The 16,756-nt window shown below is 36.0% G+C and overlaps 1 protein-coding gene across 5 annotated transcripts in view; it reads left to right on the top strand.

The window, feature by feature from the left end:
• DCUN1D4 (defective in cullin neddylation 1 domain containing 4) overlaps positions 1-12,278 on the top strand; it is a 38,576-nt gene extending 26,298 nt beyond the window's left edge. For all 5 annotated transcript variants that reach the window (XM_082281657.1, XM_082281656.1, XM_082281655.1 and 2 more), the window contains 7 exons: positions 1,140-1,231; positions 3,494-3,564; positions 5,106-5,197; positions 6,075-6,183; positions 10,512-10,616; positions 11,073-11,175; positions 11,286-12,278. In XM_082281657.1, coding sequence (XP_082137783.1) covers positions 1,141-1,231; positions 3,494-3,564; positions 5,106-5,197; positions 6,075-6,183; positions 10,512-10,616; positions 11,073-11,175; positions 11,286-11,341 — 627 coding nt within the window. In that variant the 5' untranslated portion in view covers position 1,140 and the 3' untranslated portion in view covers positions 11,342-12,278. The remainder of the gene's footprint in view (positions 1-1,139; positions 1,232-3,493; positions 3,565-5,105; positions 5,198-6,074; positions 6,184-10,511; positions 10,617-11,072; positions 11,176-11,285) is intronic.
• Positions 12,279-16,756: the final 4,478 nt, after the last annotated feature.

Genomic DNA, 16,756 nt, shown 5'->3' with positions numbered 1-16,756 from the left:
TAGAAGGACAAAACAGTGATGAAATCAACTCCAAATTAATTTCATTATTCAAATTGTTTCAAAATTCTCCTTGAACCAGTTAGCTGCTTCATTGTCCTTCCCCAGCAGGATTTGACATTGTGAGAGGAAGCTCTGCATGCTTGGAACACTTAAAGAGCTGTTCTTGGCTACCTCCTCTAGATTAAGCCATTTATTTGTTGCTCTTTTCAGCCTTTATGAGCCCAAGCTACTGAAGAGTGGTGGAAATGGATCACAGAATGCATATGCAGCAGTGGATAACTACTTGGACTGCTGAGTCTCTTTCCTCTAGCAGGCACAAATGATATTGTCCCTGTTTCAGAAGTTCTAACTGGGGTGGAGTAACCCTTCAATTTCTGTCTATGTTTTCTGTGCTTTAGGTGTTTCAGATACTAAATTTTTTTCCTTAGTGTAGTTAAAGTTCCTTACACTTCTTGTCAAAGGAGAAGAGCACTTCGCTTTTGCTGGTAGTCTCTGGGGAAAGGGGCCAGCTTTTCAGATGATTCTTTACTCCATGATAAATGATGTTCCTTGAGGACTTTTTAACCTTTTTTCTGTGGTTCTTCCATGTTACCAACTTACTGGCTTTAGAATAATATAAGTGTAGATCATGTCTATTTTGGCCTTTGTGCCTTTTGTAGCATTTTTTGAGGCAGCAAAATGAGTATTTGCAGTTCTCTTTAGTTAATAATTCAAAGTGCACAAAGTATGTGTGCACTTAGAGGTAGCACCTGTGTTGACTGTGACATGGAATTGCTCTGGCCTTAGACCTACAGCCAGATTGCAGCCCATCAGTTGGCTGTGGTAACTGGTGGTGTAAGGCAGGGCTGTACTGTGAACTTACACAGAGCAGTTTGGGGTTGAATTTGAACTCATCTGTACTTGTTTTAGGGGAAGGTCGTTTACATGGGTAATGATTATAAATCAATGGAAGTATGACAGTGAGCAAAGTATTTAGCTTCAATGATTCTTAAGCAGTGTTCCAAATGACTGGATATGAGGACAGAATGTTGGGTAAACTGGAAGGAATAACGTTTCTGCTGAGAGTGGCTGTTGACTAAAACATCGTTTTTTAAAAAAATTGATGAAATAATTACTTGTTTCTCTTTCTTTTTTCTAAGTATGTATAGAAAATACGATTCAACTAGAATAAAAGCAGAGGAAGAAGTCTTTTCAAGTAAGAGATGCTTAGAATGGTTCTATGAATATGCAGGTAAGTGTGAGATGCAAATTTCCTACCTATAACAATTTAATTTATATTGTAATATGAAAATTGCATTAACTGAGCTTTTGAAAGACTGGATATAAAGGATTTCTTGTAAAAGTCTTAGAGAAACTTTCCTAATATTCTGTGTAGCATGAGGTTGAAGAGTTCAAGGTTCAATTTTGTCTTTGTCTATATCCTATAAAAAGAATACAGAAGGTGTGTAACTTGAAAAGCTACAGTTAAAGCTGTACTTCTGTTGAAAATGCTGTTACCTTTCTGTCATCTGCCATGATAGTGCTGAACAGTACAGAACTAGCCTCAGGAGAAATGGTGTGTCTTTAATTAAAAACACCCAAAGGGTGAGGGAGGTAGTAATGTTAGTTTTGTTCCTGCTGTGAATCTGGTGCTTAGGGTTTCAAGCAAAGAAGTGAATGGGTTCAAATATCCCATACTAGTTTTATCAGATAGTTTTCCATCACAAGGTATAGGGAAGGTAGTCTGTATTACTTATTCTTGTCCTTGTTTGTGAGAACTTTCTTCAGACATTACTTCTAGGAATGTTAGTTATGGTCTGTGGTCACAAAAGATGCTCCTTTATTAGTGAAGTGGTTGTTGTATTTGTTTTCCTGCATGTGCTTTTCTGAAAGTATGGGTAAAAATGATCCCATAACTGTAAAGACCAAAAAGAAATTAAATAGATGTGTAATGTCATCTTGTAGTTTTCTGGTGCTGTCTTGGATAACATGTCTCACAGCTTCTTCTGTTTTGTCTACTTCTTAAACATAATCAAGACTGACTTAATTTGATGTAATAAACCATTTTTTTCTCCGAATAAAATTACATAAATGAAATTAAATACTTTGAGATCTCACTTGTCTGTGGCAGTCTGTGAGAGGAGATTCAGACAAATTCAAGGCAAATCTAACCTGTTAGGTTCTCTGCTGTTTTGACCAGCTTGATTTATTTTTTTTACTCTAGCAACAGGCATGACTCATTTTTGTCAAGACTTTCATGGAAAGAAAGGATGAAAGGAAGGCTGTTTGTGAAAGAACTTTGGTGTTTCCACTGGATGCACACACCAAGATAAAACACAGAAAAGTGGAGAGTACGATTCTGTTTACAGTATTGAGTAACATTCTAAAAACGGAATTTTCAAGGAATAATCTCTTGTGTTCTTGCTTCATAAGTCTTCTTTATGCATGGGGACGTTGACACTGCATTTCTTTTTTTTTTATCCCTCCCTTGGTGTGTTTTTGCCTTACAGAACGAATCTTTTTAAAGGCTGTTGTGTATACTTGGAGAACTGAGAGGCTGTGATGAGAAGATGGGAAAAGATAATTAAACCTGGTTATTTCTAGAATAGATCACCTAATAATAAAATACAGATTGATCTTCCCTTTATAAACCCTGTTTTTCTTGCACATGTGATCTTTATATTGGAGGAAAGTAGGAATTTCAGCCTGTATTTTTTTTCAAATGAACCCTTTTAAACATGAGTAAAATAATTCTAATAAAATAGTTCAAATACTTAAAATGTATTTAAAAACAGAATTGCACAGTACAATTCTTAATGCCTGTATAATTTTTCAGAAGTATTATAGAAGTTAGAAAAATCTTGATTTAATGTTTTATTAGTAGTGCGTTTTAATAGCTCTTATATTTTGAATCTTTCTTTCCTTTTAAATAGGCAAAGAAATAACTAATTCGTTATTTCCTTCCTGTTGCAGTTACTATTATTCAGATGACGTTTGGCCATGGTGTAGCAATATGAATAAGCAGGATAACATTATATAAAGATAGTATATGAGACAATGAGGAATGAGATTCTGGAAATGATAATGTCTTGTATCCTGTACATCATGTTTTTATGTGATTTGATCTTATGATAACAGTAGAGATTGAGGCCAAGAAATGAGTTTCACTAGACATCGTCCACTCATTTAAGCATGGTAATATTATGTGGGTGTTCTGTTAGTCTTAAGTCATTTCTTAAAAATCTTATTACTTTACACTTCCAAGATTATCTCAGTAAATGAGTAGAAAAATTGGCAGGGATGAAAAGTTGTTTTACAGTTTCTCTGTTTTCAAAGGTGAGATAAAGATTTAAGTGTATCCAAGTCTGATAGTAAGTATGGAAATAGTTATTTCATGTCAAAACAAGCTAACTGTATGAAAGTTAGGTTGTACTGTGTGATTGCACTTCTTTTGTGCTGTAAAGGACAGGCTATTTTAATTTTTAGAGATTAGTAAAATGCATTCTGTTTGCAGGCACAGATGACATTGTAGGGCCAGAAGGTATGGAGAAATTTTGTGAAGACATTGGAGTTGAACCGGAAAATGTAAGTTCAGAATCCATTTAAAAAATGCCTCATCTGCTATGGTGTACATGAGCCAGCCTTACAGCTCTTGCTTTTCCACCAAGAGTTTAAAAATTCTTGAGAGTTTAAAAAAATTCAAGAAATATAAACGAGGGAGGTTTTGAAACAACTTGCCATTATTTTAACCCCCAGACTGTCAACCTGTAAAACCTCAATTTGTCTTTGCTGCCACCCCTTCTCTTTCACTTTAACACCAACCTTCAATCTCCCCAGAAAAAGAGAGATCTTAAAAAAAAAAAAAAAAAAAAAAAAAGCTGATGGTTCTCTGAACAATGAGACAACATTCAAGATTTAATGTAGCAACTAGCAAACAAGTAGTGTTTCCTTTAGGTTTCCTAGGAGAGAAAGGTGTTTCAAATATTGTGGGCAGTAGTGGCACTACGATTATACGATTTCAAAAAACAAATAATGAATATAAATATATTACAGATATATATTCTATAGGGGGATGTGTGTGTATATATACATGAAAAAAATTTTAAAAATAATTCTGCCTTTTACAGGATTTTTCCTAGTGCCTAATCATTGTTCTTTAAATGCATTTGGAAATCGTGTCTTTTCTAGAATTCATGGAGCATATAAGTAAATGAGAATTGTGGCTTTGAAAGATGTACTGGAAAAATAAGATGTAATTTGCTAATTTCAGAGTTTATGAAAGTAATAAATGTTGTGATTTATGCAGATATTTGGATATATAAGCAGGTATTCTGATTTCGCATTAAAAGCTGTACAGAGCTGCACTAACGTTAGATAATGGCTGAATTGCAAGTTTAAATAACTTCATTATTGAATTGCTTTTTTTCTCCTAGTTGGCAGGGTCAGTTATCCTGCAAGTTTTTCTTTCATGTATTTGTCAAAAGTGTTTTCTTAAGTTGATGAATAAGATAATAATAATCTTACGGTATTGCTTTATCTAAATTCCTTACTGCTTTGGTCTTCTGTGTGAGGGGTGAAAGACCGTTTCCTTTTGACCAAAACGGAAGTATTTATGTATCAGCCTGTCTTTGAATGTGTGTTAATGTTACTTGTTCTAGCTTTACTTAGCATCTCCTTGAATTGTGGGATCGTTATTAGCTTTCAAATAATTGAATTTTGTGGATTGCAGCTGATGGTTCACTGAGATGAAGGTTTAACAAATGTCAGATATAACTTGTCAAACTGCTACTGAAATTTTGTAGTTACTTTGGGAAACCTTTTCTGTAGCTTCTGCACCAACTTCCTCATTGTATTGCTCATGAGATGACTGTGCAAACTCCCTTGAAGTCCCTACTGATAGCTCGGGTGGATGTTCACTCTATATATTTGTACTGTTACCTTCTCTTCATTTGGATTGTGTACAGGTTTGTCACAGGGTTTTTTTAACTTCTAAAATAGTGTAGCAAAGTTCTGAACTTCCCACTTATACAAGTAAAAGCATTTGTAGCCTACTATACAGTGGTTATTGAAAACCATGGATCTTTTTGTTAACTCTTCCATCTCCATTTTTTTTCTCTTTGAAACAGGTAGTTATGCTTGTGCTAGCATGGAAGTTGGATGCACAAAACATGGGCTACTTTACATTACAAGAATGGTTGAAAGGAATGACATCGCTACAGTAAGTGCCTTGAAAATTCTCTTAAGTTTGTTATAGTAAACACAGCTTTTCAGAAAAAACACACTTCAGTGTTTTGACTCATAACACCTAAAGCAGAGAGCTCTACCATGGAGTAGAAGTCATAAGTTTTTGGCCTGATTGATGATGAAATGGTCACTTAGAGACAACTTGAAACCTGAAGTTGCACATGTAAATAGTTGGATTGAAATGTCTGCAGTCTCGATAAAAGAGAAGTGTCATGAGGCTTGACATTTTTTGTGTCCCCAAGGACACCTATCTTTGTTGCTGGATGGCACAAATCTTTCAGATACTGGTATGTTGTTAGACTGGTTTAAAATGCTGAATAATACAAAGCCTTTCTGTAACTCTCCACTATTCTTTCTAAGAGTTGCTGTCTCTGGTTAAGAGCTTGTTTTTATGGCAGGATTAACATAAGTATAGATGAATAACCATGTTTCATAGAGAGTTGGAGAAAGAAAGAACTGTTTTGACTTACCTTTCAGAAAAAAATCACTAAAACTGTGTAGGAAGTTCTGTAGTTTCAGCAAGACTTTAGAAGTATTTTTCACTGCTTCGATTTCACTGCAAGCTGGTTGTTGTTTGCCAGGCATGGACAAGCTCTTAGTTCAATCTGTTGGAGAGTGCATTTTTTATGAAGCCAGCCAGTCCTAGTGTAAGGCTTTGCTACTTAATCCAAGTTTGTTTCACACCGTGGGTTTAGTAAGACATTTTATGCAGACAGACTCAAAAACATGCCTCTGTACAGAGTGATGTGTTTTGAACAGGTTAATGGGGATACATGTTAGAGATTCTTTCCTAGAACATCAGACATCTCTATAAGAATGCAGACTAAACCCACTTGGTGCTTGTTTTATAGGTGCGATACTACAGAAAAATTGAGAAACTCTCTGGATTACTTGAGATCTTTATTAAATGAGCCTACCAATTTTAAACTTATTTATAGATATGCCTTTGACTTTGCACGGGTAAGTACTGTGCATTTGAAATTAAAAACTTTACTGTCATAAGTAATAATTGAAAGACTGTGTACTTCTAAGTTTGTTTCTCTTAAGGTGCCACTCAAGATTGCTTCTAACAAATGGAATCATTTGTGTTCTAAAACAGTATATGCAAGATGCCAAAACTGGAAAAGTATATTGGATGTGTAGTGTTTAGTGACATGTTTTGTTATGTCTGTGCCTCAAGCCATTTTATGACTTCAGGGAAATCATTTAAGCCCCATTCTGTTGTATATTGGAACTTGACCACTGAATTCCCCTGACTTTATAATTACTGTGATTTTTCTTACTATGAATTTTGTGAGCATAAACATATTTAAAACGGGAAGACACTTCACACATTTCAGTAGCTGGTAAAAATGGGTAACATGGTAAAAGCTGGATATGATATAAATACTGATTCAGAAGATTGCTGGAATGGCTTTAATGATGTTTTCAGTATTTATTAAAAAAGACCCTGATACCAGTCTTTCTGCGATAAAACATGCTTTGATGAAATTTTTCCTGTAATGGAACCCATAATATACATAAGACTATTCCTACTAGGACAGAGTAATAGAACTTTATTTTCTGAAATAACATTTTGAAATAGAATTTGGACATCCGTTTTGCTAATGTGATGGAATGTACAGAAGATTTAACATAAAAAGGTAAAACTGAACCTCATATTTCAGTGCAAGAGAACTAAAAATACTAAGAAAATCTGCAGCAAAAAAAAAGTAGCATGAGAGAAATAAGAAGAAATTGAACTGATAGCAGTTCTAATAGTCTCTCATTAGCAACTCAGATTTTTGGCACCTCAGTGCTTTCTGCATCTCAGCATTCAAATTTATGGTAGTTCACTTTTAAACAAGGAAACTTGGAGCTGAGTATAAAAAAAATGCATGGGATTAGTTAGTAGTATGAGAGGGGGGAAAAAAAGCCGTATCAGCCTCTTAATTCCTCCTTTGCTGTATGAAGATTTGTTCTGCCAGTTTTGCTCAATGTAAAATGCAAAGGCATTGCCCGAGAAGTTCAAGATACTGATGAAATACTTGGAATAGAGAGCAAACCTGCACCAGCTGATGGCCTGTCAAAAGTAAGTGCAGAAACTTAAGAGGTAGATAGTGTGTGAGTTCTTTTCAAGAGGTACCAAACTGATGTGATAAACGGTGGTCTTGGAAAAGAACTTAAACTTTGAGACACAGGCACTGTGACTTTATTTGCAACAAAAAACCCCTGCAGATTATGGAACTTCAAGTCAAAGGCATATAAACTGGGGATTACCAAAACAATATTAGGCTAATATGGTTATTGAACTTTTGATACAACAAACTTGGGGAAGGTCTATAGGAGAATGGCATCCAGAAAAGAATGCTGACAAAGGCAGATATATTTATAGATGCCAGATTAAACTGGGCATAGTTTTTTTCAGGGTCATGGAAGTGATTAATAGAAAAAAGGTGATGGTTTCCAATTTGAGAGATTGCGTAATTTCTGTCCTAAGGATAATTCTTTCAAGGAAGTGCTCCATGGCAACAAAGCACTTCTCTAAACTTCCCAAGTTTTAAGAGAAATTTTTTTAAGAGTGTCTGTTGATTTGGCATTTAAAATTAGTTTGTGAATAAAAATGTATCATCAAGGTTTCATGTGGCATGCATGATTTAAATCGGCATAGATTTGAGGAAATAATTTAAAATACCATATGTTGATATTAAGCATAAATACATTCCTCAATCTATGTTTTCCCTCGTCATTGCCAAGTTTGAGAACATCCATGCATTACGTGGCTTAAATAGCTCTTTAATCTGTAATATTATGGGGGGAAATCTCAGGAAGGCTGTCTATCATCAGTGTAGAACAAATACTCAGATTTAACAGTTTATTAACATATTCCTTCAACTGTATCCAAGGAATATAAGTGTCTGGAACGTATGCTAAGAGTGCAATTGGATCATCTGTCATGTTGGAGGTGGGTAGAAAGGGCTTATCTGAACAGTTTGTTCTGATCAGTAGTCAGAGAAAAAGAATGTAGGAATGTAAATATATAAGGCATGAAAAACCAGTGTGGCCAAAGTGAAGGCAATAGAGCCTGATTTCATTAATACTTGAGTGTATGGGAAGAATTCAGAGAATAAGCAGTATGTAAAATAAAATGTATTCTCACAGCAGTATGATTTCTGCTTAAAGGTGTTTGTGACATAAGGGTAGATGGACTTTGGAAAGAGAATTAGTTTTTAGAACTTTCTGATGTTGGAAATAAACAAAGGATTTATATCATACTAGTACAAAAATGCCTTTGCAGGTTTCTTTTTCATCTTTATTACTAATTGAAAAGCTTTGTTCATCCTGGAATTTACTTTATTTCTCTAAATGCCTCTTGGATTTACTGCCTAGAATGCAAAACAGTTTCTCATGTTTTCAGAGTTGGTCTCCCCACTTTACTTTCAAAACACATCTGCATTAAATTCTGTCCACACAATTTTAGAATTGAGGAGTGTTTAGCATGAAATGAACATAACCTTGTGACTAGGGCATTCAGTTGTTGATTGAGAACTGGGATCTTGCTCAGTCACATCCATCCTATGTGGTAGAAGACAATTCAGTTATGATTTGAGCTTGATTTGTTTTTTGGTTTTTTTTTAATAAAGATGCATATTCTGTAATATATAGAACTGCATTTGTACAGGTGAAACACAGGACTCAATTCCCTTTGTCGTGGGCAGCTAGCTGTCTTGCAGTGATCTGTTAGACACTCCTTGTATCCAGAATATCCCTATAATGGGGTATGTCCTGTTGGAGAACAAGCTGTCCATGAGTCAGCAGTGTGCTCTTGTGGCCAATGGTATCCTGGGGTGCATTAGGAAGGGCATTGCCAGGAGGTTGAGAGAAGTGATCTTGCCCCTCTACTCAGCCCTGGTGAGGCCACATCTGTAGTGCTGTGTCCAGTTCTGGGCTCCTCAGGACAAGAGGGGCATGGAGCTTCTGGAGGAGGTCTGGTGGAGGGCACTGAGGATGGTTAAAGGATGAGAGCTTACCACTGTGTATTGGTATCTGCAGGGAGGGTGTCAGGGAATGAATCCAGGCTCTTCTCAGGGGTGCCAAGCAATAGGACAAGAAGCAATAGGCAGAAACTGAGGATGTTCCACCTGAATATGAGGAAGAGCTTCTTTACTGTGCAGGTGACTGAGCACTGGAACAGATTGTCCAGAGAGGCTGTGGAGTCTCCCTCACTGGAGATAGTCCAGTGCAATCCTGTGCCATGTGCTAGGATGACCCTGCTTGAGCAGGGGGGTTGGACCTGATGACCCACTGTGGTCCCTTCCACTTACGCATTCCATGATTCTGTGATATCCTGTATTTTCTTAATGTAGACTGCGGTCTGCAGTCATGAATATGTACAGAGAACAAGGTATACATTGGCTAATAAGGAAATTCATTTTTACTGATTTCATTGACTTGTGAATTTGTAGCTCAGTGCTATAACCGAGGCATAAAAATGTGGGGGTTTACATCTCACTTCTCAGCAAAATTGGTTTAATTTTGTGACAACAAATGTAGATGGATAAACTGCTTAACAAAATGGAATCATACACATACATGCTACTTGGAGATGCGCAGAAGTTATGTTACTAAATATATTCATTTTGCCACTGATAAACATATGCTGGACACAGGTGCTATTGCTTTTACTTAGCAGAAACAAAACAATCAACCCTGAAGCCTTAATATACTGCTGCTACATTGAGCTAAAACTGGACAGTCCAGAGAGGTGTCTTGATGTGCTAGTGTATTATATTCTTTCTGCTCATTTGATAATTTAATCTGAATTTCATGTAATCAGTTAGAATAACAGAGCAAAGATTCTCCTTGGCTCACTCTCGCAGAGTTGAGGAGCTGTCAAGTAGCCCTGAGTGTCTGTTGACAGTCCATGTAGTTGTAATGATATGGCAGGAAATAGGTACAGCACTGCTATTCTGAGAGGTGTGGCTGTGCAGAGGATATGTGCAAACGTGGCTGGGGATCTGATGGCCATTTCTTACTTGGGAGGTGTGAAGTCAGAAATGACCTTATGCCTCATCTGCCTTGATGGTGATTTTTTTTGGGAACATCTGTGGAAAGTAACATGTCCGTATAACAAACCATTACCTGTAAGGAAGGAAATTTTACTGGCAAGTTGTGTATTATTAAAAAACACTGTTATATACTGCTATATATTATTTATTTGTTAATTTATTTTGTGCATGGGTGAGCTGTGAGGGAAGTGAAAAACCCTGAATTCATGCTCTGCTTTCCTTTTTGACCTTTTCATGCAGGAAAAGGACCAGCGCAGCCTAGATATCAATACTGCCAAGTGTATGTTGGGCCTTCTTTTAGGAAAAGCATGGTCCCTTTTTCCAGTATTTCATCAGTTTCTAGAGGTATGGAATTGGAAACAGAATGACAGGGGGCTTTTTTAATCTGTCTTCTCTGATACTTTTCACTAGAGGTAGAATGAACAGCTAAGAATGCTGTGTCCTGATTTAGGATATTGTAACCACCAAAGCAGCACATGCAACTGGTTATCTTTCCTTTCTTCCTTTTTCCCAAATTCCTGTGCTGTTAGGGTTTGTGCAATGCAGAACAAAGTATAGAATGTTATTTATTTGCTTTTGGACTTTATTTTATTGCTTTATGTTTGCCCTCTAAAAGATGCCTTAATCAGAAGCATGATTCAACACTAGTTTAAATACACGTTGGTTTAATCCTTTTTTGTTTTAGATGACATACAGATTAAAATAATAATGCATCACAAAGTTTAAATTTTCTGTAAGAAAATCTGAGTTTGAGACAGTTGAAAATACATTTTAGTAACTTCTGTTTCTTTCCTCAAGCAGCAGTCAAAATACAAAGTCATCAATAAGGACCAATGGTGTAATGTTCTTGAATTCAGCAGAACAATTAACCTTGACCTCAGTAACTATGATGAAGATGGAGCCTGTAAGTACTACCATATGTTGATGTTGTAAAATAATTTATTTCTCTGAGCTTAATCATTCAGCGTGCTTCTACAAAATTTTGTAAAATACAGTTATTTGATCTCTCTACAGGGCCAGTGTTGTTGGATGAGTTTGTGGAATGGTATAAAGGAAAACAAATGACATAGGAGTTTAACTATGCACAGCCACTCAAGAGTCACTGTTACCACAGTTATGTCAACCATTAGCCATAAACTGCTATTTGTATCAAAGTGCATGCTGCTTTTCTTGCACTGCATCCCTTTGGCAGGGAACTTTTGATGTTTGCTATTTAACAAGCTAGCTATGCTTGCTGTTTAGCATTGTTCTCTTTGAAGGCTGCTTTGCATTTTGTATTTACACTATGAATTGGTGAACTTGCCAGAGTCTTCACTGTGATTATGTGTATATTGCTGTCTAAATTTTGTATATGTGTATAAAAAAAGGCTTCACCTAGGGATTACTTCTGCAGAAATGTATTGTAAAAATAATTTTGTGGCATATTTCTACTATCACTTAACATGTCTGTCTAAACTTTAGTTACTTTGTTTTTCTTTTGGTCTCAAATGTAGCATTTCAGACTTTCTGGACATAGTTATGTGAAGAACTATTGTCGGTTTCAATGTTACTATTTGAGATGCCAGTTTCTGAGAAGACATGCTGTGACTTCCTTCACCAGACTTCGCCAAACCTGACCTAATGCTTTATAGGAATGAAACATTGGTGTCTTAAAAATATATATATGCATATAAATATTTAAACACTGTAATAGTTGTACATGCCACAGATGATTTCCATTTGAAGAAAAAAGTACTGACTTTTTAATGTTAAAACTGAAGTAGTCATTACAGGTACAAATGAACAAATTAAAGTACCTTTTAAAAATGGGTTTTAGACTTTTGTAAATTGCCTTTGGCATACTCCTTTTAATTTTTGTTGTACCAAGAGTGTTTGGTCTATGTTGTGATCTAGTGACCCAATGACATTGAAAGTTCTAGCTGAAATTCGTGGTTTGGGGAATGAAGTATGCTCGCCCCTAGCACATACATAATAAAGATTTTGGGGATTTTTTTGTTTGTAACACTAGTCTTTCCAGGGGCCTCCAGCTTTGTGTTTCTGAGTACTAAAAAAATATGATGTTGAATAGTCAAAACATTACTTCTTCTTTCCTTTTGGGAGTTAGTTTCCTGGCAGAATGTCCATTGCAGGCAAATGGGCATGTAAAACACCAGCATTAAATGACAGTACTTTTTAGTAGGGACCACTGCCTTCTTCACTCATTTGTTTGTCTGTATAGGATGGTTATAGTGATTATTTTGGGGAAGAAAAATGAGTGAATGGAATAATGTTTAAGTTTTGTAATTTTGTCATGTTGTCTTTGCCTTACCCTTCTTTATTGAGTAATGTTATTGTTGATATTTATAAATAGGTCCTTGAAGCATCTGGTGCTATTAAACTTCGATCCCTAAGGATTTATTAAAATGTTATCGATTCATGGAGCATTTAACAATGAAGGGCCAGTGGGTGTTTTGGAACAACAAATAACATTACTTTTCTGTAGAAATATTTTACAAGATATTGGCAGTTTTGTTATTTCCCTAGAATGTGATCCACGGGAGCAGGAGGGGAAAGCGTTTTATGTTGAAAGTGAAATTTTCATCTGTATTGAAGGTTCTGTCCTTGCTGTCAAGTCAGGAACTGCCATTGACTTGACTCCTTTTAGGATTAAGCCTAGTTAAGCAAAAGCGCATTATTTTGCTGCCCTGGACCAGGAGGTTGTAATTGTGGTGCTACAGGTGGTCAGTTGTGTTCAGATCTGTTTGTTGTTGTCGTTGGTTTTTATTTTTCAAGCTCAGCTGCCAAAGACAAAAAATGTTTGTATCCATTTATGTATATTTGTATATACATAAATATACAATATATATGCATATACAAAACTTAGAATTTCATGATGCTAAGAAGAAAATACTACCTTTCCCATGAAATAGCTACATTTGGATTTCCGTAACACTAAATACTGCTTTTTAAAGTTAGTAGTGGTAAAACATACACAGTCAGTGCTTTCTTGTGTACTAAAGCACATAACCATAATTAGATGTTTGATGCCAGTTTGCACAAGAAATTAATTGAGTGGAGTGTGGTATTTAATGTTTACAATAAGCCTCTTAAGAAAACACATTTTATTAAGACTTCTGCTGTAAATGTGTATATTACAATAGTATTACCGTAATGAAGTACCAGTGGAGCTGCTGGTTTAGTTCTTAAAAGAATGAACTTAGAAGCAATATAACTTTTAACATTAGGCCAAATTGTGATTGCCAAGATTTTAAGTGAAATAGGTGTAATTGTTCTTAAAACATTAAGCTAGCTGTTGACTCTAGGAAACTGTTCACAGTTTCTGAACACAGAATTCGTGTTCACAGAACAAATTGGTGTGAATCCTCTGATAAATACAAGTTTGTATAAAAGGTTTTGTATGTCACAAATAACTGAGCTTCTAATAATGGAAGCAAGAGCCAAAGACACTTTTAATCTATTACTGTTACAGGTACAGCTTTCATATAACAGCGTTGACAGAAATCTGTTCAGCCAGGTGTTGGCAGTTTTGAGGTGTTTATCAGAATACAAAATTTAATTAAAAGCAAAGAAATGGGAAAAGAAACCTCAGAAAGTACTTGTGCTGTGTAAGCAAACAAACTTGGTTTTTTAATTTGGGTAAAAGTAGTTGGGAGTGATGGAAAGGAAGAATATGTTTGGAAATGAATCAGATGCTGCAGATTTTTTCTTCCATTTGAAACAGGATAAATGTAGCCATCGGCAGGTTTATAGACATGCATCTTGATAAAGTAAACCACAGATTCAATTACAGCTGGTAGAGACAGCTTTACTGACATCTATAGTGAACAAATGGACTAAAATGGACCTGTGTGGCTTGATGAGCTTCCCTGTGCTATCCATCCTGCTGATATATGCTGATAAGCAGAAGATCCTAACATTGCCTCCTCCTGTATATTGGAGAATTTTTTAATAGTTGTGGAAACTTAACTAGCCTACTCAGTTGATCTTGTATTTAGTACAAGTGTGGCATTTGCTTTTTTGTTTATTATGCCATCAAATAGCTCATGTGGATTTTTTTGTTTGTTTGGTTGTGGGCTTTCCCCCCTTCCCCTTTCGAAAAGTAATGTACAGATTATGCTGATTTCTGGGACAAGACACTGAGAGGTCTTTCCTGAGAAAGTGTCATGGGTCTTGTGCTAATCTTTCTGGTGTACTATTACTGAACTTCTAGCAAAAATTTGATGATCAAGGTACAGTTCATTTTTGGTATTTGGGAGATGTAAATTGGAAAGACAGTTAGTGAAAGGAAAACAATGTCCAGAGGCTATATGAGCTGATGTTCTTTGATAGATGACACACATTTGGAGCTCTTTGGACTCAGTAATCTTAAGGATCTTTCTCAACCTAAACGATTCCTATTAATGTTAGGAACCAAAACAGTCCATGGATTAAATTTCTTTCTAAAGCAAAGTGATATTAAGTATTTAAAGTATTTATAGAATTCTCTATTACTGATGTTTTTTCACTTTTTGCCAAGGAAAGCAAGATAAAGAACATAGAAATTGTCGAAATTATTTATGTACTTGAGTTTTCAGTTAAAACCTCTTTAAGGTTGTCTTTATGCTACAATAAATACTTGGGTTATCTTTGTGTAACCATTTCTAATTCTGTAGAGGCTTCTCCCATTTTACCACAAACATGTGCATTTTATTTCATCACAAATATGCTCACACAATCAAAATTAGTTACAGCTTATTGCTGCTTGGTTAATGTTCCCAAGTTACTGTTTTGAAGGACAAAAATGGACTTCAGTTGTGTTAAGGTTTTCCCAAATTTCTGTTGATCCTTGGTCACAAGTCTAACAAACTGTTTGATACTCTTGGAATTCATATACACAGCTTTAAAGGTTAGCTTGTGCCCTGGTTTTAGTTATAGCTGCTAACATACCTCTTTCTACGCCTTATATTTTGTCTTTTCATATTGTAAAAGTATATAGAATCCATCCACAAACTAAATAGTTTGTTTTCTGTAATCGGGACCAAAATTCAGCTTGATGTTTTTGTTTGCTTTTATTTTTTAAATCCTTGCCCGTTCCCCCCCCCTCTGTGCGTGTGTGCATGTGTACGTGTGTCAAAATAGCACCTACTGACACTGCTGTTGCAGGAACAGCAGTTAAACTGTAACTGTGAATGCTTTACATCTTAGTTACTTGGATATTACATAAACAAGGTGTGCTAAACTCCTGTGAATCACAATGTGATGAAAATACTATTATGCCATCTAACATGAGTTAACCTGGTTGATTTTTAGGTCTTTTCATGGTGTTGATGTAAAATGGCATCCCACAAATAAACAGTATTTGTGTTGGTTTCAGCAACTGATTTCAGATTTTTCTGTGATTCATATTTCAGAAGTTCTCATATCTGAACATAAATCAGCAGGCAGCCTTTATCAAGTATAAGCAGAGAACTTGTGTGTAGGATCTTGTCACCCTTGTTTCTAATAGTAGAGCAAATCAGTATTTAAAACTCTTGGGAACAGGTATGTGTTTCAGAACGGTTATGGGTCAAATGGAGTGTGTGAGTGTAAAACAGTACCATAATACCAGAGTTTTCAGCAGTAAGTCAATTTGAGCAGAAATGTCTGAAGACAAAATTTTACAGAAGCATGATCGTTACTCACTCATCTTGGTCCAGCCTTTTGACCCACAAGGTCCTCATAGAAAAGCTGTTGATGTATGGATGAGCAGATAGGTGGACTCAAGAGAGTTTGAAATGCTTTGTTCCTACAGCAAATAACTTGATAATTACCAAACTATCATAAGTCTGTGTTTGAAAAGGAGACTTTTGTTTCATTCTGATTACTGCATTTGAAGTTCTTGATCTGCTCTTGAAACTAAAGTATTTTTTCCTGTCCTGATTCACTGTGTGAGGGATTCTGTGTCCTGTCAATTGCAGAGCTCAGCACGCCATTGCCCTGTGAGAAAGGTGTGTCCAGACTATTGCCGACATCCTCTTGGCTGACTCCTCATGCTTCATTTACAAATTCATACAGCATACACACAGGCACCTTTTTTATTGAGCTTATTATGTGACTTTGTCTGATTACCCACAGTCAACTGGGATAGTAACAGCAGTTGGCTTCTTACTAGTATAGGTGTCCTAGAAAATTCTCAGTGGCCAAATAAGCTAAATCAGTTTTCATTGTGAACAAGATACAGTGGATGAAATGTAAAGAAAAGTGAGGATACAATCTTGGGTTCAGTGTGTATGGGACTGTGTAACTAATTGCATACAGAAGGGCATGCTAACATGGGGTGGGTAGAGAGGAGCAGAGTATGATGACTACTGCGTGGAAGTCACAGAAAATAGAAAGGTCTTGTATTAAGGAGCAATTGCTAATGAAATGAACTAATATGAAGGAGAAGCAACTGCGTGTTTGGATTTGAAGAAGTGATAATAAGAGGGGAGAGATGAGTAGCAAAGGACAGTGGCAAGATTAGGCAG

The sequence above is a fragment of the Coloeus monedula genome (genome assembly GCF_965178545.1).
Source record: "Coloeus monedula genome assembly, chromosome: 5".
Classification (NCBI taxonomy): domain Eukaryota; kingdom Metazoa; phylum Chordata; class Aves; order Passeriformes; family Corvidae; genus Coloeus; species Coloeus monedula.
The sequence above is the reverse complement of the archived record's forward strand: the minus strand, read 5'-3'. Positions and strand labels throughout refer to the sequence as shown.